Source organism: Emydura macquarii, unplaced genomic scaffold, assembly GCF_026122565.2.
Source record: "Emydura macquarii macquarii isolate MOO-44397 ecotype Brisbane River unplaced genomic scaffold, CSIRO-AGI_Emac_v2 contig_1253, whole genome shotgun sequence".
Taxonomy (NCBI): domain Eukaryota; kingdom Metazoa; phylum Chordata; order Testudines; family Chelidae; genus Emydura; species Emydura macquarii.
In genome coordinates this window covers 4639958-4663072 of record NW_027131390.1, presented here as the reverse complement: position 1 = coordinate 4663072, position 23115 = coordinate 4639958, and the positions used below count along the sequence as shown (strand labels likewise).

Sequence of the window (23115 nt, the reverse complement as noted above, 5' to 3'; positions counted from 1 at the left end):
AGCTAATGTTATCTGAGGTAATCGAGTCCCAGGTATTTCAATTTAGCAGCTAAAGGAATAATTTACATTGCGGAAAAACAAACAAAAATGTTTGTCCTGCTCAGTTGGTGGTTGGTCCAGGATGGAATTGCAGACTAAGGCCAGGTCTACACTGGAGACTTTTGGCACAAAAAGCTGACTTTGATTGACTAAACAGTAGTAGAGTTCACACTCCAAATCCCCCCCCCCCCCCCCAACCGACCCAACTCCCCTGATTTTGCGACAAAATAAAACCACCTCAATGAGAGATGAAGAGCTTTTTGCACCAAACTTTTAGTGACAAAGCGTCAGTGTAGACACTGCGCTTGGTTATGTCACGGTAAATGGCTTCCAGGAAGTGTCCCATGATGCTCATCCTGACTGCTCTGGCCATCCATTTGAACTTCGCTGCTCTGCAGCCTTCCACCCCTCCTCCTTTAAAGTCCCAGGAATTTTTGAAATTCCACTTCCTGATTGGTTGGTGTGGAGACCTCACATCACATCTTCCCAGCTGACCATGGTGACTCCATGCACCAAACGCTCTCACGCTTGGAGCACACCGGAGCTTCTGGATTGGATTGGCATTTGGGGAGAGGAGACTGTGCAGTCCCAGCTCTGCCCCAGCCAAAGGAACTTCAATATGTATGGTCAGATTCTCATTTAATGGCAGAAAAGGGCTATGCACGGGACATACTGCAGTGCCATATGAAAATCAAGGAGTTGCAGCATGGGTACCAAAAGGCTAGAGAGTCAAACCATCGCTCTGGGGCAGAGCCGAAGACTTGCTGCTTCTATAAGGAGCTGAAAACCATCCTCAGCAGCAACCCACCTCCACCGCCAAGAGACACGTGGCTATCTCTGTGGGCCTGGAGGCAGCGGACCCTGGACTCAACCCTGATGAAGAAGTCGTGGATAAGAATGTTGACTTGGAGGACCGTGTGGAGCAGGAGATCAGGTTGTTGGCGAACATGGGGAGCCATAGTGTTGAGCCCGCACCCATGATGCACTGCGATCCTCTCCACCTTCCCACAACTCCTAGCAGCACAAGGTGGCGAGTTGCACAGTGCCCACCGTGCACTGCTCTCACTGTTGATGCTAGAGTACCAACTGTGGAGGCACTTGGATGACACGAGTGCTATGTGGACAGGGACAAGCGTAATTACAGCGTTTTTTGATCATCTCTGCAACATGGGTCGACAAAACTGTCTAGTGTAAACAAGGCCTAATAGAACATCTCTTGGAACACAAAAACACTGTTGTTAGTTTCAGTATTTCTCCGGAGAAAGTTTAGGCTGAAGGCAACACCAATGGCTATTGATGAAACCATTTATTTGAATTCTCAGGAAAACAATCACTGGCAAATTAGCGTCTGACTGATATTAACCTGATCTTTACCAGATTCTTTCTCTAAAAGAGGATCAGACATCTACACACACACAGAACCTACCACCTGGGATAGGGTCTTCTAGTTCTGCCTAATGGTGAGAGTCTAATCCATACAACCTGTTTTCAACCAGGAAGTGAAGGTAGGGGCTTGATAATGAGAAATACAATCAGAAAATACTTGTCTTTAAAATAAACTGATATTTACCAATATGACATTTTCCTCCACACCAAAATATGCCAAGTACAATGGATGGTAAAGCACACAACAAACCATGTTTTTACGTTTTTTGTTTCATGCTTCAGCCAAATCACTTCTGGTTAGTCACCTCCCAGAGGAATCACTATAGTCAGAACAGGTGGAAGAATTAGTTGCCACCTGCCTGAAACTAAATATGAAAGCCTCATTAAAAAAACATTATTCTCTTTAATGCCAGTAATTAAGATTCATGTGCATTGTTAATAGCTATGCAAAATGTATGGTCATGTGTGTGCTACTGATACTTAGACTGTCTTTTTGAGACTGTTTTTATGTTGGTGCAATGGGGCCCTGATACCCGATTGGGACCTTTAAATTCTGCTGCAATACAAATAATAAAAAGAATCCCAGTAGAAGTGTGTTCAATAGATCTTTGCCTAGAAATTTAGGCTGTTGACAACTTTAGTTCTGTCCACATAGATGTGATTGCAGGATAAGGGTCCTAGACTGTACCAAAAGTCAGTAAAATAAATCAGTGTTGGAGTTGGTGTCTTATTTTTCTTTAGAGGAAGATATTCTTTGGAATAATTGCAGATTATTTTTCTGAAAAACTTTGCATGGCAAACAAGACCTCTTGTTTCTTCAGAATTTTGGGCATTTTTACCCTTTCCTTCCAAGTTCATTTTGTCATCGAAGAAACCTCAAAATTTATCCTGAGATGTTTGAGTTGTTGTTAAATTCATGTTAAGGGAGAATGGAAGCCGTCTGTCCCCAGGAGAGAAAGTTGTTTGGATAACTGGTCCCTTGGTATCTTGTAGTGTGTTGGTTATAAATACTGTTAAGTAGCTCACAATCATAGCTATTCCAGCATATGACCCTGTTGTTGATCTTCATAGCCAGGCAGTCCCATATGCTTATATCCTTGAGGATGGTGAAGAGGAGGTCTGTTAAAAGTGAACTGTGGAACCCTTTTCCTATGCTAGGACTGGAGTTCAATGTTCTGGGTTTGTTTTCCCTCTCTACCAGTTGATAAGAATACCTGAGACAGAGGGCAGAGCTGTACTCAGTGCTGTTCCAGATGTTAGTCATGTCAGCAATTAATGCTGAAGTCTAGTGTTTACAAGTAAAACAGTTTTTCAGCTTGTCATAAAATTTTCCTTTTAAATCTTTTACCTTCTTTTGGATCCCATCCTGCTTCCATTGAAGTCAATGGCAAAATTCCTTCATGTTTAGAGAGATGCGTTAATGTTTGCATAGTACTTTGGAAAGATAAAGTGCTATGTGTTCTAAATATTTGTCAGTGCAGACTTTTAAATTTTTTAAAAAAGTGTACTTTATTTGGGTATTTCATATTTCAATAAGCAACAGTATTTTCTCTCAGCAGCTGTGCTTTGAGGTTAACGAGATCTCTTCTTACAAAAGAATTATTTTTCTTTTAAAAAAAAAAAAATCTAGCCAACATTCTAACTTTTTAAAAGTCCAGTGGGATGTTAATTAAAGGTCTCTTTCACAGAGAAAGATGTCTCCTAGTTTACTTCAAATAATTTTGCTAAGATTATTTAATATCTGAACACTTGAAAAAAATTCTAATCTTATTTCAGGAGAATTCTGGAGTTTCATACCCTACTGGCTGCTTGGAAGTCTAGAAATGACTGTTTTAACACTTGAGATTTTATAATCCTTCCCCTTATTTTATATTTACAAATCTTTGATAATCAAGACACCTGTGGGTGAATGTTGTTGTTCTATATAGTAAATCTGAATTGATACTTAGTGGCTACAGCAGATTCTTGATCAAATGGACTTTAAATGTGTTAACCCTAAAACTCTAACTTCACTTCAGTGCAGCACATCTCTGTGTGAAAAGTAGGAAGCGCTATTCAAGATGTGCAGAGCAGAAGAATACAAAGCAAGAAGAGCTAATCCACCGAATGTGGTTATTCACAATAGGATTTACCCAGCTATTAGTGAAAAATTAGAAAATATTATCTGTTGCTTTCTAGTTAGAGGAATATTTGTGCATTATATTAAAATGATTAATTGGTATCTTTTGTCTTTTTCCACATTAAATTTGTTTTAGAATTAGTTATGGTCACATGGTGTAGGTGAAACAGATGTGTTTGCTAGATTTCAAGCTCTTCAGGGAAGAAAGATTGTTTTGTGTTAAGCATAGTTGTGCTTAATAATGATTATATAGCCTGACAGAGATTATTTGGTAATAGGAGCGGTATGAAGCAGTTGTGCATCGTACCTTGGAGCGGAGCCAACGGCTGGAAACACGACAGAAGAGGTGGTCATGGGGAGGGTCGATAACTTCAGATTTAGATAGCAAGACTGGTAAGTGTTGCTAAAATTATGTTAATTTATAGTGTTGTTGCATTTGTAATAGAGATACCTTGAAGACTAATTCAAAAGTAGTATTTATAATGCTATTTTAACTATTTCTATTTAATATTGTTTAATATAATGAATATGCAGCTATGAGATGTAAAATGCCTTGAAAATGCAACCTTTAGTAGCCTTGCTTTGAATACTAATTGATCGTGCTCCACAGTATAAATGGAAGTTAATGGGTAAAATGGCATAGGTGTTAGTACTCAAGCTTTTCAGCTCTGCAGGCCATGTTGAATCCTTCCTTAGGTTACACACATTAAATACACTTGGCCTCAAACAGGTTCTTATTAAACCATCATGAAATTTGACGTAATTAGCAATTTCTGCTTATTAGAAGCCCAACATTAGAATAGCTTAAGAGGATGACCCACCTCCTTAATCACTTATCTATAATATATAGGAAAAAATTGCATGATCATGGGAGATCTCAATTTGAGTGACATATGCTGGAGGTGTCATGCTGGCAGTACTAAAACATCCTTGGAATTTCTAAACATTATAGATGAAAATTTCCTAACTTACAAAATGTTGTGGGGATTCTTTATTAGATCTTGTCCTAGCAGATGAAGATGAACTGGTCACGGAACTAAAACTAATGGCAGCTTAGGTACAAGTGATCATGACTTGATCACATTTATAATGTACAAGTAGAAGTAAGTCCAGACTAGTGGTATGTATACTTGGTTTCCTCTTAGGACCAGTTTCATAAAGCTTGAAAATAATTATGAGCCAAATCAGCTGGGAGGAAGACTTTGATCTTGAAACTGGGAATGATTTAAGAATGCAAAAAGCCACAGTCCCACGACTGAGGAAGAAGGCTGTGCTGGTTAAAAAACCAATCTGGTTTAAAAGGGAAGTGAAGACATGTATTAAAAAACAGAATTAATAATATATAATAAATGGAAGAAAGGTGAAGTTGATAGTAATGCATATAAATCAGAAGTTAGGAACTGTTGAAAATTGATAAGGGAAGCTGGGTAGCACAAAGAGAACTTTATTAATAATGTTAAAGGAGGGTAATGTAATTAATGTAAATCAACATGGGTTTATGGGAAATAGAGCCTGTCAAACTAACTTGGCATCTTTTTTGATGAGATTACAAATGTAATAGATAAAGTAAATAGTGTTGACATAATATACTTGTCTAGGGCATTTGACTTGGTACCACACAACATTTTGGTTAAAAAACTAAAATGATATACAATTAACAAGGCACATGATACGTGGGTTAAAAATTGACTAACTGATATGTCTCAATGTATTTGTAAATGTGGAATCGTCATTACATGGGTGTGTTTCCAGTGGGGACCTCCAGGGATTGGTTCTTGGCCTTATGCTATTTAACCTTTTCATCAATGACCTGAAAGAAAACATAAAATCATCACTGATAAAGTTTGCAGATGACACAAAACTTGGGGGAGTGGTAAATAATGAAGAGGATAGATTCAGAGCAATCTGAATCATTTGGTAAGTTGGATGTAAGCAATCAATATGTATTTCAGTATGGCAAAATATATATATCTAGAAACAAAGAATATAGGCAATTCTTATAGGATGGGGGACTCTATCCTGGCAAGCAGTGACTCTGAAAAAGATTTGGGGGTCATGTTGGATAATCAGCTGAACAAGAGCTCCCAGTATGATGCTGTGTGCAAAAGAGCTAATGTGATCCTGGGATACATAAACAAGAATCTCAAGCAGGAGTGGAGAGGTTATTGTACTTCTGTATTTGGCACTGATGCGACTGCTGCTGGAATTCTGTGTCCAGTTTTGGTTCCCACAATTCAAGAGGAATATTGATAAATTGGACAGGGTTCGGAGAAGAGCCATGAGAATGATTAAAGGATTAAAAAACATGCCTTATAGTGATAGATTCAAGGAGCTTGATCTATTTAGCTTAATAAAGAAAAGTTAAGGGTCAACTTGATTAGTCTAAGTTTTACATAAAAAAAAAATATTTAATAATGGGCTCTTCAATCTAGCAGAGAAAAGTGTAACATGATTCAATGGCTGGAAATTAGAACTAGACAAATTCAGACTGGAAGTAAGGTATGCATTTTATACAGTGAGTGTAGTTAACCGTTGAAATAATTTACCAAGGGTCATGGTGGATTCTCAATCACTGACCATTTTAAATTCAGGATTGGATGTTTGTTTGAAAGAACTGCCTCTAGGAATTATTTTGGGGCAGTCCTATGGCCTATGTTATACAGGACAACTGATTAAATGGTCACAATGGTCCCTTCTGGCCTTGGAATCTATGACTGAAGTGCACTGAAAATAAAAGGAACTGCAAGAAGGTCTTCACAGTGTTTGCCCACATAATGCATGGCTCTAAACATGATCCAGCCCTCACTTCCCTGAGCAATAAAAATATTTTAAAGGAAAATCAAGCACACTATAGTCAGCCATTAATAATAAATTCTAAAGTTCCAGCTGAAGAGAGGGAGGTTGTAAGGACAGTGATATATGTGAGTCAATGGGAATTTTAAAAGTAACTGTGCAAAAATAAAAAAAATACCCGAGTTCACTTTTGTTTCTCTCTCTGTTGCTGGAATTGTCAAAAATACTCAAGGTTGAACTAATTGTGGTGTTGGCTGTTGGCTGTAAGTTTAAGCCCTATACATTGTTTGTTTGAAATGCTAATTATCTTAATTATAAGTGTTATCTCCACTTGCCCCATTTTTCTGTTTTCATATTAAGTGCTATCCAGCCTTGTGATTTATCTTACAAACCTTCTTCTTCTACAGAGCCACAGATCACAGATGAAGGTGGACCTGGTAGTATTGATTTCCAAAATGGCCTTTTGCTATTACTTTACACTAACAACTAACCTTTTGAACTAGAATTCTCACTTTCACTGATTGGAGTTAAAGGGAGTTACTTTTACATAGACCTATTGCTGGATCTGGGTCAGCAGTGGCTCAGAGCACTGCAGAAGCAGCACACTTGGTCCTCTCCAGAGGTCGTGCGCTATATCTTTAACAGTCCCTCCCATCCAATTAAGATGGAACTTTTCATTGATGAGATCATTAGAGAGTCTGAGACAGGATATTATCTGCAGTTTAGTGCCTCAAGGGCGAGGGTATAAAGCATGGAAAAAATGGGAGATCTTTCTGGCTTTATCAGGGGTATGACTCTAGGTATATGCTGAATGTATACAGTACTCTGTGAACCAGGATTTTGTAAATACTGATTTGTCAGTCTCCTCTAAAGTACAACAAAAAGTTGAGATTGCTTTGCAAACAGTTTAAACACTGGCTGGAAAACTCTCCAGTGCACAAATTTGGTACATTCAGAAATGGTACATTTTCATGATATATTACAAACAAATATACAGGGGAGCCTTTTCCTTTCCATAAATTTAATTTCTATGGAAGTATTTTGCAAAAGTAGTGAGTGACAATTATTCCAATGAGTGATAGTGGTTCCAAATTTTTAAAATTCATTTTCCATTGACTTTCTAGCACCTTCCATAGAAGAGGTTGAGACACACTCCTAGACTAATTTATAAGCAATTCAAAGGGTTTCTAAGGCCAAGTCTACATTTGTTGGTGTGTTATACTAGCAGAAGCACTCTCAATGTGGACACCATTTATACCAACAAAACTTGTTTTTGCTGGTACGGTTTATTCCAGCAAAATAATTGCCTAATTTAACTGCATCTACACTCGAGGCTCTTGCTGGCACAACAACATCAGTCAGGGATCGTGCATTTTCACACCTCTGACCGACATAGCTATGCCGGCAAAAGTTTGTGGTGTAGACCTGGCCTAAATGTAATCAAGGAAATTAATTTTTGTAACTCAGGGATGAGTTGACAGCTACCTCATCTAAGACCCCGCTAAGTTCACCTGTGGAACTCCTTGCCGGAGGATGTTGTGAAGGCCAGTACTATAACGGAGTTCAAAAAAGAACTACATAAGTTCATGGAGGATAGGTTCATCAGTGGCTATTAGCCAGGATAGGCAGGGATTGCTGTTTGCCAGAGGCTGAGAATGGCCAACAGGATGAATCACCCGATTAACTGTTCTGTTTATTCCCTCTGAAGCGCCTGGCATTGGCCATTGTTGGAAGACAGGATACTGGGCTAGATGGACCTCTGGTCTGACCCAATATGGCCATTCTTATGTTTTTAAGTCAATGAGCACTGAAAAATCTGTGCATTCTTGTGGCTATACTAATCTAGTCCAGGTGTCTCATAACGCTGACAATATGAGGCTTGAAAACTCAATGAAAGTTTAACTGAGCATGGTTTAACTGCCACATCTTATTCTGGCAACCATAGCAGAAGTGCACGTTTTTTCCCTCTTCTCCTGTTCCCCTCTGCGTGGATTGACAGTTTTCTCCAAAATTAACCAATTTGACTGGATTGGTTCACCTCTATTAAACGTGATCGCTTTAAATCCAGTTGTTCCCCACTGCACCGTCTAATTTCTCTCGAAAGCCAGATTAAAGTATCAAGTTTGCCCTGATTTTGGAAAAGTCATATTTATCTCTGCTCTTCTTTTGTTTTCTCCATTTCCAAATGACAGCAAAAACAAAATGTGTTCTTTATTGCTCATAGTTAAAGACAGCCCCAGTTTTATTTTAAACTAGTAATAAGTCTGTATTTCCTTCTTGTTCCGGACGCACACAAATCTTGACTGTCTCATTCTTGAACTATGATGTCACTATACAGGTCCATCAAAAATTACCAGAGTTCTCCAACAAAAGTGTCGGGCCTCATATTTCTGATGTGAAACAAAGCTTGAGGCTGTATGTATACATCATCAAGTAGCAATAGGGGCACATGCCCCTTTTTTGTTTGCAGTTTACCTTTATGGGTTTTGCATAAAGACTGTTCTATCTGTTCAGCAATCTAAATAATCTTGATCTGAAACCTCTCTGTGCACCTTAATCCTGTTTTCCTGGGTTTCTTAGGTTTGTTTTGGTTAAAGTATTTTGTCTTGTCCAAGAAACAGCAAGAGGCAAATGTAAAGTATACATTACAGGCACTAGTACTGCAAGATTCAGTTCATACTGAGACACACAGTCAGGCAGCCAGATTTGCTATCCAGTTTTAACTCTGTGAAGACAAAATTCTGTTAGATCAATTTTTAAGATCTCTTGAGAAATTGAAACAAATTACTGCAGCCTTGTCATGTCCAGTACTGGTTTGGTCTTCTTTTGCCTAGTGTGCAAGAAAGGTATAGGTTTTCCCTGGGTCTACAATTAATAGTAATATCCCATCTCAAAATTTGATGTAGAGAAATAGATAATAAATGCTTATGCAATCACCCATGTTAGCTTTTTGTATCAATAAACTAACCTTCAGATTCATTTTTCATATGTACAGCCATCTCACCCAAGCAGTATTGAATAAAATCAACCCTTGAATCAATTTCCGCCTTATGTTGCACATTTACTCCAATTCTTGCAATTTTCCACATATAAATGATTTATAACTTTCTTTTTCCAAAGAAAATCCTACAAGCACAGAACGAAGTCATACCAATAGTTAAGAAACCATGGATTTAATGTAATGAAAACTTTTGCTCAAGAAAATCCTCTTTATTTTAAGAGGTGAACACGCATTTTTCTTGGATAATTTCCTAGGACCTCAGAAGCAATTCTTCCCATTAATGGCCAGATTAGAGGAATAATTGAAGCCATCTTATCAAGTCATTAAAATAGTGTCAGCCAGACAAGTTAAGTAGGGTTCGTTAGAATCCTAAACAGTGAGTGTAACTTAAAGCTTTCTTGCAATAGGAAATGCAAGTACCATGTACATATCTCTTGTTCATAAGTGAGCTACTTATTAAAACTTTTTACCCTAAGAGTTGAATCAACATATGTCAGTGATTTTTTTCAGCTTTTCATAGAGATCAAAAGCCAGTAAGGATTTGTCTAAGTGCCAAGATTGCACTAGGTTATTAGGCCTGGTCTGCTCACAGTTGCACCTGTTTAACTAAAGTTGTGATATTAAACTGGTTGACTTTGCACATGGACACTCTTATATGGGCTTAAATCTGCCTTCTGTCTGCTTCGTTTGCAGGAACATGTTAAATTCATGTGAGTGTCCACGTACAAAGTTGCAGCAGTTTAACTAAACATCACACCTTTGCTTAAACTGATGTAACTTCTGTGTGTATACAAGCCCTAATAATTTTTAAAACAGATTTAGTTAAACTAGTCTAAACCTGTGTGAACGTTCTTATTTCAGTTGGAGAAGCTTATTTTGGTTTAGCTTAAACCTGTTCCTAATTGATTTAAGATGAAGTGGAGTAAGCTGGTTTAAACCAGTGTCTATACAACCTTTTGCACCAGTGCAACTGAATCAGTGTGAAATAATTACTTTATTTAAACCAATGCAACTTTGTATGTAGAGCAGGCCTAAGATATTTGGTGCCTACTCTAAAGGCCTGTCTTCATGAACACTTACTGTGTGGCAAGTTAGTGTGTAAATTACTGTTGAACAGCAGTACATCAAAACACACTAGGGAACTTTTAGTGTGCAGCAGCAAGGTCCACAGGGATAGTTAGTGTGTGGCATGCTGGAGCTATCGATTTATACACCAGCTTGCTGCACAATAACTGTTCAGATAGATGTGTACTGAATTCATGAGCGTTGAGATTTGGGCTCCGTCCTTTTTCAAGTCACCTATTTAGAGCCACATCCTTGGGCTTCCTCTGCTGTAGCCCTTTGAGTAAATATACTCAAATATACTTGGGCTCTGAGAACTTGTATACTTGCTGAACATATAAGAACCATTGCTTAGCAGAATGATTGAGTAATGTTTCCTAGGACATGATCTCATTTACCCTCTCTTTGGATCCCAGCATAGTAGCATACCATAGACCAACCCCCAATTTTCATGCCAATTTTGAAAATTTCAAGCAAGCGAAACAGTCAGGTTTAGTTTTACAATCTTATGTATCACTTGTACTTGGAGACAGTAGATTTTTTTGATAACTGAAGTTTGTTTGAGTAGTTAGGCCATTGCTACATGCTTTTGAAAATCCCACTTCTAGCTCATATCCTTTTTTTTTTTTTTTAATTACAGAAAAGAAAAATAGCAAGGAAGTGATGGGAAATACCACTAGTAGATGTAATTTCCTTTAGAAAATTCCTAATACCGAAAAGAAAAGTTTCCTGAAATTCATATAAAAACTCTGAAAGCTATTGCAGCTATCCCAGTTCTCTGGCATCTTCCGTTATAAAATAGCCTTTCTGTCTGCCTTAGAAAAAGTGTCCCAAACTTAAATCTCCATTTCTGGCATTTACTATTCAGATGCTGTACAACAGATCTTTCAATTCATGCTGTGGGAGTGGAATGTCCTAAAAAGGAAAAAAAGTATGGTAGTGTCACTGAGTCAGAAGATTTTTGCACCTCCTAAAAACACTGAGTTTCTTGGCATTTCAAGATGGGTAGCACTGTAGCAATTTCTGGGGGTTGTACGCACACACACACACACACACACACACACACACACACACACACACACACACACACACACACACACACACACACACACACACACACACACACACACACACACACACACACACACACACACACACACACACACACACACACACACACAGTATCCAGTATGTCATAGGCAGGCCATTCCAGTCAAATCCTTGTCTATTGGCTGCTTCTAGAAGAAACTGCCATAGCATGCTAGGGAGCCTTTTGAAAAGGGAAAAGAAGCTCCTTCCAAGGTTAATAACCCTGCTTTCCATTTAATATGGCTTTATTTGCTAATAAGTTAACCAGCTTTGCCATCAGCATTTGATATGCATGCAACGTAATGTGCAGAATTTTAGATTTTTACCATATGGTTTGTGCTACTTTTAGCATGCACTGCTAGGAAATGTTTACCTACCTCAAAGAGTTTTGTGATTTATGAATTAATGTTTGTAAAATGCTTTGAGATCCTTGAGTGGGAAGTACTGTATAAAAGAATCAGAGCGAAATTGGAAATGGCTTTTGGGATGTAATACTTACGCTTCCAAAGTTATCCTCCGATACATATGTTACAAGACACTTCTGACATGAAGACAAATGCTAAAATAAACGTTTCTTTTTGCAGCCAACAAACGTTCTACATCCACAGCAAACCTCAAACAAACAGAAGCTGTCATCAACAAACGATTGTCGTCTTCTGCAGCACTTCTAAACTCTCCTGATCGAAGTAAGTGTGTTTGGGTTTTTTTGAGGGAGTTACCTGGTTTCTTGGGGAATAGATAATGAGTGTACTGCTCCTACTTGTTAGTTCACTTCTCGTGTAATCTTAAATGTATTTTACCCAATTTGTTAATCCAGCAAACCGTGCAGTTCTTTGACCCAAATCTTGGATGTGATCTCTGTGTTAGAGCAGAAGAGTAATGGGAAAGATCACTTTTCACATTTCTAGGATTCAGTTTTATTAAAGCCAAATCTTGGTGAATGATTTATTAATTAATCATTTCACACCAACTCTAAGGGTTTGCATGCCTTAAATCACAGACTTAATTTTAGATTATATGAAAAATAGTAATTCTTTAAAAAAAAAAAAAAAAATTGACAAAGCAACTATTTTCCTGAGTTAAATAGCTTCAAATCTTTGGCCATAACGTATTCACAACAAAAATAAATTTGCATCTTGGCATTAAAAATCTGTAGCATGGCCCTGAACACATGCTCTACAGATTTCAGAGCCCTGGGTCCTTGTAAGATGTAGAATTGTAGTGTAACAAATGGGCAAAAAAGATGAAAATTCTGCTGTTCCCTTTTTCACTTTGTCCTTGGGCATTGAGGTTTCATGGGACGCATCTTCCATTAATTTCAGTGTATTCACCCAGTGGTTTTCAACCTTTTTTCATTTGTAGACTTCTAAAAAATTTCAAATGGAGGTGTGGACCCCTTTGGAAGTCTTAGCGATAGTCTGTGGACTCCAAAGGGTTCGCAGACCACAGGTTGAAAACCACTGTATTAAACTATTTCACCTTACAAACTTGATAGTGATGTACATAATTTTTTTCCAGATTGGAGCATTGATTGTACTCTTGGTTTTTAGATGGTGTTTATCTCTGTTCTCTCCAAAAAAAACAGAGATAAACACTGCTGAGCCTACTGCTGTTGAGGGATGTAATCAACCTGAAATCCAGTTAGTTTTTAAAAATGAGTTGCTTATATCACATGTGCCCCAGTGGCCCCCTGTCAATTTCTGTGGTTTTACATTCACATTTTATATTTTTAAAAGTTTCTCCTGGTGCTGTGTAAAATCATACCAGCAGTGAAAATACTATCAAATGCATAAAGTAAACAAACTGGGAAAATGGAATTATTTTTTTCTCCTTTTTCTATTGTAGTGAGCGTGTTACGTGTAGCATTAAGTACATTTTCAGACAGAAGAGTGATTTTAAAAAAAGAATTCTGAACAAGCACCAGTAAATAATACCAATAAGGCTATAGTTCTAGGCCTGGCTACAGTCCTCTTACGAAGTACATTCATAATGCCTTTTCCACACCAAAAAGCTGATAGTAACGCTAAGAAGGTCGTTAATCTACTCTTAGAGGATAAAAGTAAAAATTAATTCCACCACGACCATGAATAACCTTCTGTTTGTTTTATGTTCTCAAGGCTAAGAGAGAGCTCCCTGAACCCTCTGTGATGCTATGTTTAGAGGGCAGACATGGTGGACTGCTTCCCTCCTTCCAGAAATTACTATTCCTTGTTGTTACAAAAATCATGCATAAACTGAGGAGAAAAGATAAGATTTTTTTCTGAAGTCTGACATGAAGACAGACTAAGGGCTCAATCCTGCAAACTGATGTACATGTGGATAACTTTACATGTGTGATTATGCCTGTTAAAGTCAGTGGGACTACTCGTGACTAGAATTATTGATGTATATCAATGTTTGCAGGATTAGGCTCTAGGTCTGAACCAGAAACAAAGGGGTTTATTAAATTATGGTTTATGTGCACACTAGCATAGAAAGGAAAAAATACTTAATAAATTATCAGCCAAAAGGGATTGCTACTAAACCTGCTGGCTTTCTGTAAGATCTTCTTGTGACAGATAGGGCAACTTCCTCCAGTATCGTTTGGAAACCCTGTTGTATTAAGTTGTTTAAGATAAATGGTTTACCATAGAATCATAGAAATCTAGGGCTGGAAGGAATCTTGAAGTCATTAAGGGCATCCCCCTGTGCTGTGGCAGGACCAAGTAACCCTAAACCATCCCTGACTGGTGTTTTGTCCAGCTTGTTTTTAAAAGCTTCCAAAGATGGGGACTCCATCCTTGGAAGCTTGTTCAAGAGCTTAACTACTCTTATGGTTGGAAAGTTCTTCCTAGTATCGAAACTAAATCTCCCTTGCTGCAGATTAAGTCCATTACTACTTGTCCTATCTTCAGTGGAGATGGAGGACAATTGACCACCTTCCTCTTTATAACAGCCCTTAACATATTGGAAGACTGTTATCAGGTTGCCCCTCAATCTTCTCTTGTCAAGACTAAACAAGCCCAGTTTTTTCAACCTTTTCTCGTAGGTTGAGTTTTCTAAACCTTTCATCATTTTAGTTGCTCTCCTCTGAATTCTTTCCAGTTTGTCCACAACCTTCCTAAATGGTGGTGCCCAGAATTGGACACAGTACTCCAGCTCGGGCCTCACCAGTGTTGATTCGAGCAGGATAATTAACTCCTGTGTCTTTCATACAACACTCCTTTGATGCACCCCAGAATCATATTAGCCTTTTTTGCAGCTGTGTCACATTGATGACTCATTCAGTTTGTGATCCACTATACCCCCCAGATCCTTTTCAGCAATACTACCCCCTAAACCATTATATCCCATTTTGTATTTGTGCTTTTGATTTTTTCCTTCCCAAATGAGGTACCACAGCTGCTCTGGGAAATTAAAACAGTAGGGTTTGATTATGGGAAATCACTCGGGTTATAACACCTCCAGAGAGGTACCATGTCCTAGGGAGGTTTGGTTCAAACTGGATTCTCCAGATACCATCAGACAAGGAAAGGACTTTTGGATAAATAGTCTGAGCTTAAACTGATTCAGGGTTTCATCCTGCTTCTGGATCGAAGGTGGATGAACATGTAACCAGAGGGAAAACTCAGTTCTGAGTTTTGAAGGACTAAAACCTACCAAAGCCCTAGGTTGGAGTTGGTAAGCTTTTCTGCATGCATGTAGGTTCTTTTATTATTTTAATGTTTTCTCTGTATTGCCTTTACCTTAAGAATAAATGTGTTTGCCTAGCAGGGGCTGTGTGGTGTCTTATAACTGTGGGCAGTACACTGTTAATAGCCTTCGGAGAGAAAAGGAAAGCACAGATGCTGGCCTTCTATGGGGTCTGGCTCACTGGGGATATCACACTGTAAGGCAGGGAGCTGTGTAGCCTCAATATCTCTGAACAGAAGGGAGTGAGACATGGGTCTCTGCCCAAGAGAGGTGATGGCTGGGAACCAGAAGTCTTAAAGTAGTGCCCTTGGTGGGGGGGAAAACAGGTACAGTTATCTTGAAACTGTGTCACTATTCACACTCTTTTGGAAAATGTCCAGTGCTCACCTTTATTTTCTCAAACAGTCTGAAGCAAGAGAGATTTAGATCAAGACTTCAAGATTCTGCTCAGACCAACCCAATAAGTCAGAGCAACTGTACACTCTCGTTCTGGCTTCCAGAGAGCAACTAGTTTTTAGGTGAATGATGCATGGAATGTGCATCTATGACTTGCAGACCACTCTTCAGGTTCTGCTGCAGCTCTTCTGTGTCTCATCAGTTTCATGGGGTTCCCACCTTGATGGTTGTAACTTGTGTGCTGGGTCTAGCCTCTCATATTGTCATCTGAGATGCTGGGTTTTTTTTAATTGAATATTTTGTCTTCATTAGCCACCTTAACTGTACTTACATAGGGAAAATATGAAATACAAGGTTTCCCGTTCCTTTCACCACTAAGAACCCAGGTATCAAAATATAACAATCATTTAGCATACTAGGATGTGGTTTCAAAGCTGTTTTGTTCTATTTAATAGTACAATTCAGATTAGCCTTTATGTCTTTAAGACCTGTATGTATTTATACAGAACTTCTGTTTTAAGCACTCTTAAATGTTTATACCCCTGGTAATACTGGCCAGGTAGATATTTTTTACTCTTAAACTGAACTGGTTTAAAAACAAGTTAATCAAACACATTTTCCCTCAGTTTATCTAGAGCCTTATCATACACTTCTTTACTGAATCTTGATTGATTTGTCTTTTTTTACAGCAAGTTGGTGCACAGATTAGAAATGTAAGGATTCAGAATGATGATTATTTGTGCTCTCAAATTATTTAAGTGCACTTTTTATTTCTTGCCACAAGGTGGTTCTGTATGGTTCATAAATCAGATTTTGACTGAACTGCTGTGGCTATACTGTATAGAATAGCAGGGTAAGTGGTTAAAGGAACACTTTAGGATTCTATATAAAATGTAATCACATAATTTGCACTTTCAATTACAGGTACCACAAAGAGAAGTGCTTCATTAAACAGACTGAGTAACAAAGTTTCACTGCAGTCTCAGCAGCCACCACCCAAAGGTTCACAGGTGGAACAGAAAGGTGCAGGAAACAGATTCTTTTGAAAATTAGGAAATAACAAATAGAATATTTTAAATAATTTAAATTGTGTTTAAATACTTTCACTCTGAACTGTGTAGACTATTGTGCATATAATGTGAACATTTGGATTTTGATATCATTACGCACATACTAGCAACATCAAACCTTGTATCTAGAATTTTGCTATTTCTATATGCAGTTGTTTCCTCTGAAACTGTACTTGGGGCGGGGAGTAAACCCATACATACAGCTTGGTTGGCAGAAGTATTGTATAATGATTAACAATTCTGTTTGTAGATATTCTTGCCAAAATATAAATTTTTAAAGAAAGTAAGTAGGCAATTCAGAAAATCAGCTATGTAAATATCTTGTTAAAAATAATATTCCTTTGCGTTTGGTCTCTAGGAGGAACGGAAAAGAAGAGGAGCACGTCTTTGACTAGAATGAGTAGTAAGCCTCACTCTTCTCCTGAACTAGAGAAAGTGAAAAAGGAAGAAAGACCAGGTGGTTAGCTATTTATAAAACTAAATCCTAATCTTGCTGTTTAAAAGCAAGGCACAGTACTCAGTAATGTAATCCTATCCAGATTTTAGTTTCCTCTGGTTCCTCTACATCTGGAAACTTAGTAAGAATTCTAGTTATTTAGCAGGAATGATTAAACTCTTTAAATTTCTTTCCTCTGACAAAATCCTATGAGGGTTTTTGTGAATTATATTTAATCATGCTAGAAGTTAGTGAGCAAAATGACTATATATGCAAGTGAAAGAGAAGAGGCTTGGAAAGATAATCAAGATAAATTTAAGATAAAGAAATCATTCTACTTTAAATATCAATATTTTTTTTCCTGTGTCTTACTCCATTTGGCTTAAAAGCTCTGTTAGTTTTTCAGTTTACAAACACTTCTCTGTTCCTGCTGCTGGACTGAGTTTAGTGCTCCCACGCTGGGAGAGAAATCTGTTCTCATTTGTGTGTCTGCTTGTCTTTACATCCATCCTTAAACTACAAGACACCTCCTTATTAATAACTACTTTCTAATAACTGTTTTCTACTTGAAGCTAACAGATGCCAGTTTCTTTAACAAACATTTTCCTTTCAATTAACTTGTTTGAAACTTTTTCTTAGCATCTCTTGCCATAATAAGAAACTACAGTAGAATGCTTGGAATTCTTTTTCATATTGAGTTGACAATGAGTACTATTTATGTGAATTTGTGTGTGCAAACAAGAGGTAACAACTGTTGGCAATAATTTGCAAGGTTTTTCTCTGGTTTGCGCCACTAGTCTGTTGTAATATCCTTTGTTGCATTCTAACTTCCAAAGAAGATGACCTCTGCAAAGCTGCATCCAAAGCTTTCCACGTTTTGACACATTTCAGCGCTCCATCTGTGTTTTATGTTTGTTTGCAAATCATTCTCTGCACATAACAATTAGTAATAAATCAAGGACAAAAAGTGCAATCATATCTGATTGCAGTGTTTAATCCTGCTATGCTATTACTATGTATTTCCCTCTTCATTACTTCAATATTTTCTTCTGAAAATGTTATGATTTGCAACAATATTCCCCAAGCTCCTTTTCTCTTTTATGCTTATTTTCTTCATTATATGACTTCATGTTGAATCCGTTTTGATTTGTTCCCATCATTCAGCTCGTCGCTCCCAGATCAGTCCTCTGGAAAGTAATGTAATCAGTCGCCTCCTCGCCCCCACACAGGCTTCCTTAGCTAGGAGTAAAAGTGCTTCTACGTTATCGGCTGATGGACAAGATCCCTCAGGTAACAGGAGTGCAGTAAAAGCCTGAAAGTGATAGCAGTTGCTTTCAAAGCAAGAGCTGACATGACAATTGCTAACTGTTCCTTCAGCACAATTCAGACATTTAGTTAACACATGACTGTATATACTTCATGCCTAACATTCACTTTGGTAAAATAAATGCAATCCATATTCTATGTTGCATGTTTATTTTGTGATTTCATAAAATAGTATTGGCTTTTAAACTACAATATCAATTCATTCATTCCGCAGAGAATTGTATACTAGTGTTTATTTTTGCACTGAGCTGTCTGAGATCTGCATTTGAAAATAAGTGAATTTAGGTGACGGTTCAGTAGGAGGAACTGGAAAACTAGTAACATTTCAAAGGAGGCCTACGGGAGTAATGAGCTGGGGCACAAATTAACTTTCTGATCCGATGGCGAGCAAATTTTTCAGAGAAAAAGTTGCTGGAACAAGAAGACTAGGTTTACACATGACTTCAATTGAATCTAAGAAAGTTCCCGTGAAAATACTATGTTCAATGTAAAGTCAATGTAACGTGTACCCAGCACCACGCTGGAGTTCATTCCCCTGTTCTTTTTTTACCTTTCAGCTCGCAATCAAAATGTTTTGCTTTTTTTTCACTTTCAAATGCATTCTTCCATCTTTATTTTTTTATATAACTTAAGCTAATTACTGTAATCAATCCTTGCCTTTGCTGATTCATCATTCATGTTTGTGCACAGCTGTTTGTGGGCCATTTTATTTTACCACAAAATATTTTACTTCACTTCATATGAGGGAAATCTCATCTTTTGCACTAATAGACAGGATACTGCTCTGACTCAGCATTATTCAACTAAAAGTTTTGCTTTAATGATCAGTATATTTATGGTAATTTCAATAGTATTAACACTTAATTTCAGTAAAAATCTCCTCTATTCTAGCTCAAATTATTGGTCATAGAGTGCAGTTCTCTTTACAAAAATGCTGTAGATATTAAAATAAAATGTTTTATCCATAAGAGTACAGTGAATAGGAGCTAGCATCTGTCATTAGATTTTTGTATCCCTAGATATTCTAAAATCTTAGATATGCTAGTTTTCATCTATTTGCAAATTTCTCAATTTACATTACTATATACACTTAATAGATGAGTTGTATATTGTATATGCACTACTGTGTTTAGTGAAGGATCCAATACAACAATCATATTTTCTCCTATCTTATTATATGTGAAGAACCTGACAGTTTTGGAGGTGGTCAAGTAATTACAGTTGACTATTAACTCTTTATACTTCTGGTTTCTTCACATACTTTAATCTTTTTTTTGTTTAATGTGGATAAAATGTGTGGTTTGGGGAAAAAGTATAAGTATGTAGTACTGTTAAATGGCAACTGAAATAATAAGGAAGTGCATAAAATAAGGTTAAAAATACTTACTATGGTAACTGCAGTTTGTCATACAACTATTTTATGAAAAATCATTCCATGTGAGTTGGAGGAAACAAACATTTTATAACTAAACGTGACGCACTGTGAACCATTTGTGAGGTATGCTGCTTCGCCCTGTGCAGGGGATTGGCTATCAGAGTTCTGTTATTCTAGAAGTAGTCATGACAAGATGCAACTTGACTAAATTAGAAACTGTACATTTGTGTATTGAAAGTTTAATGTAGACACTGGTTGGAAAAGCACTTTATTTTTTTTATCTACACTTGACTGCTGCTTTCGGAATGGTTTCATTCTTGGTGCTGTGGCTTCTGAACTACTATTCATGTGGTGATGGTGTCTTGTGTCCATGACCTGTTGCAATGTGCACTTCCAGTGGTGTTTTCTCTGTATGGGTTCTAACACACACAATCTTTCTCTCTCTCTCTCTTTCCCACCCTCTCTCCTTTTTTCCTGTTCTGATGCTGTGCACTTGGTTCTCTGTTTTTGTCTTGTCAAATTCCTAACTTTATAGAATCTCACCTCTGTCCTCGTTCAGCTTCAGCCAGTTCCATCAGTTCTCCAGTCCAAACGCCTAAAGTGCCCATGCGCAGCCGTAGCATCGACAGATTGAAGTCCACTGTATCTTCATCTGACACCAGCTCTCCAGAATCCACACAGGTCTGTTAAAAAGTTCCTTTCACAAACGGCTTGGTTTTTCTTTTTTTGGACCGGTCAGGATAGTTGTAACAGCTTGCAATCCCTAGTCAGCAGTGCTATTTACTGCATCAGAACCATTAGTTAAATCTCTTTATTTTGCATTATAGATAAACAGTGTTGGATAATGTCACAAAATACTATTGTAATGAGAATAACAAGTTGATGTTCTTTTAAAAGTTAATTAGTTTTAATAATCCTTGGTTACTAATTACGCAAGTTAGCAAAAAATAATTCCAAATGGAAGAATAGATATACTAAAGGGTCACTATTTTGCTTTAAAAAAGAGACCTTTATTTTAGAGTGTCTCCAAACCAAAATTTCAAACAGACCAGAATTTCAGGGTGTATAAAGCCAAACCTAAATCCGTCTGGATCTAGATTGTGCATTTATAATCTATTTACCCAAATCCCCAGATTCAAACATCCTGAGACTTTGGAGTGTTTGAAATCTGGATTTTAATTTTGTGGATTGAGCTCCTCTGTATTTTCAGAGGATACCGTTGATCATAAATCCTAACACCTTATGAATGTAACATTCTAGATCCATGTTCAGGAAGATAAAGAAAACTGCAAGGGTATCTTAATGTGACTAGTGAATATTATAGCAGCACTTCTGCATTTCTCTGGTGTCTTCAACATATTTTAGAAGGTGTACATTACCACTGTTTCTATGTATCTAACCAGAAATCAGAAACAGAAAAGCAGTCCCCAAGTCCTGCTGGGAGGCGCCCTCCATCGCCGTCTGTTTCAGCTCGTAGAAGATCTCCATCTCCTGCTAATTTGGCAAAACGTCCTTCATCTCCCTCTACAGCTAGGTATGTGTCCAATTTAAATCTGTGTTCATCCTAAACCACTTTCAGAACAAAATGAGCACTACTTCTCCTGTTTGACAGGTTTGGTGTCCTGATAGTGTCCAGTATGAATGCAGAAGGTGCATATTGTTATGTGTATAAAATAAATCAGTTACATACTTCAGGCTTTCAGTGAAGCCCTGACAGGTGTTCCTTTCTCTGCAGACACAATCAAAAGGCCCGTCCACCTTCTCCTAGTGTATTGAAACAAAGGCCATCATCCCCCACTACGGTCTCTAAACCAGCACCGATTCAACGACCATCTCTCACACCAAGTGTTATAAATATTACCAAAAAGAAACCTGAGATGGAGTGCAAACCAAAGGACAAGTGCGAAGAAGGAGCAGGACAAGAGCATGTCACTTCTCAAACCTCTGAGAGGGAAACTGTAGCAACTGCCGTGAAGACCAAAGAAGGTAGGAGCCTTTAAGTGATCCACGTGCCTATTCCATATATCTTTATAGTGGGCCACTACAGTTGGAAGTTTAATGATGGTAATTACCTGTAGATAGTGTAGAGAGAGAGAACTCTAAGTATGCAAAAATTTTAAAGCAATCTAGAAGAATGATTCTGATGGGACACACATTGTGTTCCTAACTGTGGAAGTCACTAAAGACAACTTGCCAATTCCTGAAAAAATCCTAGCCAAGTTCCATCTCCTTCCTAAATTTCCCCTGCATCTTCAGTTTGATACGGTATTCTTCAAGGTGAGGAAGGGATATCTCTGTGGTTGAATAAGAGCCCTTGGAGTCAGAAAATCTGGTTCTGTTTCTGAAATTCTTGTGATCTTGGTTTATACCTTTCTATCTTGAACTTCCCTGTACCTTGACTTCTTTACATGTGTAAAATGGAGATTCATAAATATTTGTAAAACACTTAGAACTTCTTGGATGGAAGGCACTATAGAAGTGAAAAGTCTTAATATTCCGTTCCTATAGCTTCATTGCATACAGGTAGGTGGTGCATTCCACCCACGTACAGGCAGCATTTCAGTGATGGGTGAAACGATCACTTCGTACTGTGGTTTGTAAATAATTTGTAGGGGACCTTGGGATGCTGCCAGTTAAAAGATGATGTTTGCACATTGTTAATTATACAGTAGCTTTATAAGTTGCTGGGTCATATAGTGTATATAGTGTTCAGTTTGATTGATTAGAGAGCTTGACTTTTAGTCTTGCTTACCACGTAACTTCTAAACTAAATCCTATTCCACTTAGTACATTAGAAATACTGGGTTTAATTCTCAAGTCCAAGACACATGTGAAGTGATTAAAATAGCAGAAAATACATACAAATTGAGGCGTACACCTTTAAAGTCTTGTTCTATAAACTAATACTATGAAATTGAGCTGGCTTGCACTTTAAAAATTGCATGTATGTGCCTTAGCATGTGCCTAAGCAGGAAAAATCAACTGCTCATTCATTGTAACATACATGAGACCTACTTTCCAAATGGTTAGAGGCCTGCCTAAATTTTGATTCCAATGTATGTGCAATCTCCACATCATCAGGAGACAATGGGCAACACTGCCACCCAGAGGAGAATGAAGACCTACTTCTCCCAGGTTGGAAATAAATCTTCTGCCCATTCTTTGCGCTAGATGAGCACATCCTTTTCCCCTCCAACCAGGAATAACACCCTCTACAATCTCCAGAAAAGAATCTGGGGAACACTTCTAATGAGGTATCACATGCACTTCTCTGTGGAGAAGGACATAGGGGAAACTTAACAGAAAAAGGAGGAACCTAAGGAATTTGAACAGGCAACTGGTGGCGATACG

The 23115-nt window shown here is 37.8% G+C and overlaps 1 protein-coding gene across 11 annotated transcripts in view; it reads left to right on the top strand.

Annotated features, from left to right (window-relative positions):
• MAP7D3 (MAP7 domain containing 3) overlaps window positions 1–23115 on the top strand; it is a 63836-nt gene that overhangs the window by 18831 nt on the left and 21890 nt on the right. For 4 of the 11 annotated variants that reach the window (XM_067548052.1, XM_067548051.1, XM_067548047.1 and 1 more), the window contains exons 5-13: window positions 3823–3937; window positions 6745–6774; window positions 12074–12175; window positions 16482–16580; window positions 16986–17084; window positions 18228–18353; window positions 20300–20445; window positions 21168–21298; window positions 21500–21750. In XM_067548052.1, coding sequence (XP_067404153.1) covers window positions 3823–3937; window positions 6745–6774; window positions 12074–12175; window positions 16482–16580; window positions 16986–17084; window positions 18228–18353; window positions 20300–20445; window positions 21168–21298; window positions 21500–21750 — 1099 coding nt within the window. The remainder of the gene's footprint in view (window positions 1–3822; window positions 3938–6744; window positions 6775–12073; window positions 12176–16481; window positions 16581–16985; window positions 17085–18227; window positions 18354–20299; window positions 20446–21167; window positions 21299–21499; window positions 21751–23115) is intronic. The other 7 variants (XM_067548048.1, XM_067548049.1, XM_067548050.1 and 4 more) reach the window with 7 other exon arrangements.